The 3,904-nt window shown below is 31.6% G+C and overlaps 1 protein-coding gene across 1 annotated transcript in view; it reads left to right on the forward strand.

Moving 5' to 3' along the window:
* Window positions 1–2,228: 2,228 nt before the first annotated feature.
* The window catches only part of LOC137646953 (uncharacterized), a 24,033-nt gene continuing 22,357 nt past the window's right edge, over window positions 2,229–3,904 (forward strand). The window contains exon 1 of the mRNA XM_068380024.1: window positions 2,229–2,333. Within this exon, the coding sequence (XP_068236125.1) occupies window positions 2,264–2,333 (70 nt within the window). The 5' untranslated portion in view covers window positions 2,229–2,263. The remainder of the gene's footprint in view (window positions 2,334–3,904) is intronic.

Consider the following 3,904-nt stretch of genomic DNA (forward strand, 5'->3'; position numbering starts at 1 on the left):
ATGGAAATTAATATACATAGCAGTATTATATTTAATAAACAGAACCTGTTAATAGAAACCATGCCAATTTATATATTACATTAATAAAATCAAAACGTTTTAAATCCATACCCATATGAAATATAATTGTACACAAAGCTATCTTGAATTATTTGAAATTTAATATTCATAAGTCAGAAAACCACAATCATTATAATGTTCAGATACAAAATAAATTTCGAACCACTTCTGATTGCTAGTGTACTGCACCGTCAACAATGAAACAGTTCTGAAACAGTTTTCTAACTTTTTTGCATCTCGAGTAGCCTTGTCCAATTCTATTTCATCACGTAATAATGATGCAAAATAATCAGGAATTGCAGCGTGACGTTGCATATAATTGTGTAACAAACAGCACATTACTACAAACTTTTCTATATTTTCTATTTCAAAATTAATTTGAGCTGAAAAAAAAAAAATGCTCGCAATCTTCCGAATGCCGACTCGACCACTCTGCGAGCTCTGCACTGTCTATAATTGAATATTATTTTCTGTTCATTAAGTTAGTTTTGAGAATAAGGTTTTAAAGAATTTCTCCTAGAAAAGGCCTTATCTCCTATAAAGACAAAAGGTAAGACGTTCCGACGAGAATTATGGAAGGGCATCAAGGGTAGTGAAAGACTGCCTTTGACTAATTTTCTTTTAACCAAATTTTGTCCTTACTATAACAACCCCTTTAGATATTCTGTTCCTTTTGCATTGATGACAGCTATCATTTATTTATACTGACATAAAACAGTACAGTGAAGTTTGACTTTAAACATGTATACCATGTTATTTGAGAGCATGTTGCCATACTATGTTTGTTTAATAAAGATAAAAACTTGGTTTTTTAACTTAACGTATTCCTTTTAAGTGTTCATATGGCTTAACAGGTTTCTGAAATAATTTGACCAGAGCGCTAAGTAGATATTGACACACTGAATTTGAGATCTTCAAAACATGTTATGTGGCAGAAAGTCTTTCATGAGGTGTCATGGCCATCATTGTGCGCGTCTTATTTCTTTATATAAGGCATTACTCTATAAGCAATTCATAATAAGTAGCTATATCCATACGCAGATAATTGATCAAACATCGGAGTGCCATTTCAATTTCTCCAGTAAACTAGAATGCGGAAAAAAAAAACTTTTCTCGACCCAACGTTTAGCCCAAAATCTCTTGTTACTGTCCTTCATCGTAAGTCATATATTTACAAGTAAAACACGCAATGGTATAACGGTCGTTATTACGGAGAGGTTCCGCCATAGGTGTTAACTGCTCTACTGCTGAGACATAAATGTCAGGTTTATGAAGAGCTGAACGTAGTGCGAGTGTTCACCTATGCAATTTAAAAGCCCCGCCCACTATGATCTGATTTATCAATCAAATCACTAGTGAATGGGCAGCCTTAGTCTAAAACTAACCTTTTACTCTTTAAAAGTAAATTATCTTTGGGATTGTTCTATAACAATATATAAGCGAAACTCTAACAATATATATTAGGTAAAGTAAGCTGTGATTAGTAGATGTGGACCATATTACATAATTTTATCAAGGGAAGTACTGTCTACATCTGTGTCTTACGTTACTTGATGTAGATTGAACTAGTAGATGTAGTATCCAATGCTTGCCACATGCCAGCAAGGAACAGTAGTACTAGTAGTAGTAGCACTAATCCTACTATTATTAAAGTAAAAGCATATTGAGTATGCTTAATATCACCATGTCTTTTTGTTCAGTGCTAAGGCCAGATTAACCACTACTACTACTACTACTACTGTTACAATTATCGACACAATAATTAGTGTAGTGCTTTCTTGTTGATAGTATTAAAAATTAATTTCTAGAGTCCATTTTGGCACAAGCTATTTCAAGAACAATTCCTTCGTCGAAACCTCGAAGTATTTTGCTAATCGAAGGCCTGTTAAAAATTGTTTATATTTATGATACAGTAACTAAAAACAGACTTGTCATGAACTAGTTGCTAACATTTTATATTTCCAAACCTTGTTCAATCTTTATATCATCATCATCATCCGTTATTCATTTGACCCTTGAAGCCATATGCATTAATGTATGCATTATTGAGTGAACAACTCAATCTTCGGTGGCACCTAATGAATAATTTTCCACCCAAGCAAAATATCTAATTCCCACCATTCAGTTTACTGATAAAAGTATTGTTTCTCTTTTCCCCCTTGGCAATCAAGGACACCGTCGTGGCAGGCTGACAAACAACACGATGAAACAACAGCTCTTTAATGGAGAAACAACACTCCGTTTAGCGGTGCTGATGACCCTCTCGACTCTGGGTGAGTACATTTTCTCTGCGGGAAATTGCTGGCAATAAGTTTACTTGTCTCGCAGTACCTTGACGCAATGTACGCGTGTATGTGTGTGTGTGTCTATATATATATATATATATATATATATACATACATATATATATATATACACATATATATGTATATAAAAATATCTATACATATATATATATATATATATATATATATATATATATATATATATACATATAGACATATATACATATATATATATATATATATATATATATATATATATAAATATACATATTTATACATATACTTATATATATACATATATATATACACATACATATATATATATACTTATATATACATATATAAATACATATATATATACATATATATGTATATATATACACACATATATATATATATATATATGTATATATCAATATATATGTATTTACATACACACATATATACATACATATATATACAGTATATATCGTTTAGATGCATATTCACTCTTAATTCCTTATTTACTAGTTATCATGGGGAGATGAGCTAATAGCAAAAAGCCATGAGCCTTAGTAGGTAATTATTCACTTCAATACTGATGGTACAATAATTACGATAACCTAAACCACTATTACACTTACAGTCGTTAGCATTCAAAGTGTAGGTAATGAAAATCTATATTACATATTATCGCAATAAGATGCAAATAATAATTATAAAACAATACTGTCCTTAAAGTTCATACATAGTGTTATGGAAAAAATACAAATATTATACAAGATGTGAAAACGATATTATCGAGAGATGAAGTTGTTAATTAAATACTAATGTGATTTATCTAAGGGCGACTTCACTTCAGAAATTGTCGCTACTTTCCTTCACTATGGTTTCTCCCCAATTGGAATTTCTGTTATCTATTATATAAGGATACCTTCTAAAATCTTCATAAGCTCTTCGAGTATTAGTCATTATTTTGCAACTTATGAATCCTCAAAACATAGCGTCACGCCGTAAAAGCAACGAAATATGATACAATGAATACTCATAAGTTTGGATATTTCGATTTTCTTTACACCTCCTTTCCATTCAGATAACATTTAAAACTAGAGGGGCACTCAGTAGAGCGCAGACCCCCGCCGCAGCAGCTTGTTTCTCGACCTTGACCTCTGACCTTAACATGTCTTAATTGGTGTGGGTTTTCATCATTCAAATATGAACCAAGTTTGAAGTCTCTATGACAACAATGTCCAAACCTATGGCTGATTACGTGGATTGGACACTTTGCTTGATCTTAACCTTTGACCTTGACCTTCCAAATTTAAAAATGTCCAGCTTTTTACATAACAGTTAATCCCTGTAAGTTTAATTATTCTACGATTGAAATTGTGGCTAAGATGATGTTCACGAACAAACACACAAACAAATTACAAACCCACAAACAGGGGCGAAAACATAACCTCCTTTTAACTTCGTAATAAGTTCAAAATAAAAGGAAAAAGTATAATATTGTGATGTGAAAAATATACTCCGACATTGACCTGATGGGTTATACCCAAACAATTAAATTGTAAACTACT

Source organism: Palaemon carinicauda, chromosome 9 (genome assembly GCF_036898095.1).
Source record: "Palaemon carinicauda isolate YSFRI2023 chromosome 9, ASM3689809v2, whole genome shotgun sequence".
NCBI lineage: Eukaryota > Metazoa > Arthropoda > Malacostraca > Decapoda > Palaemonidae > Palaemon > Palaemon carinicauda.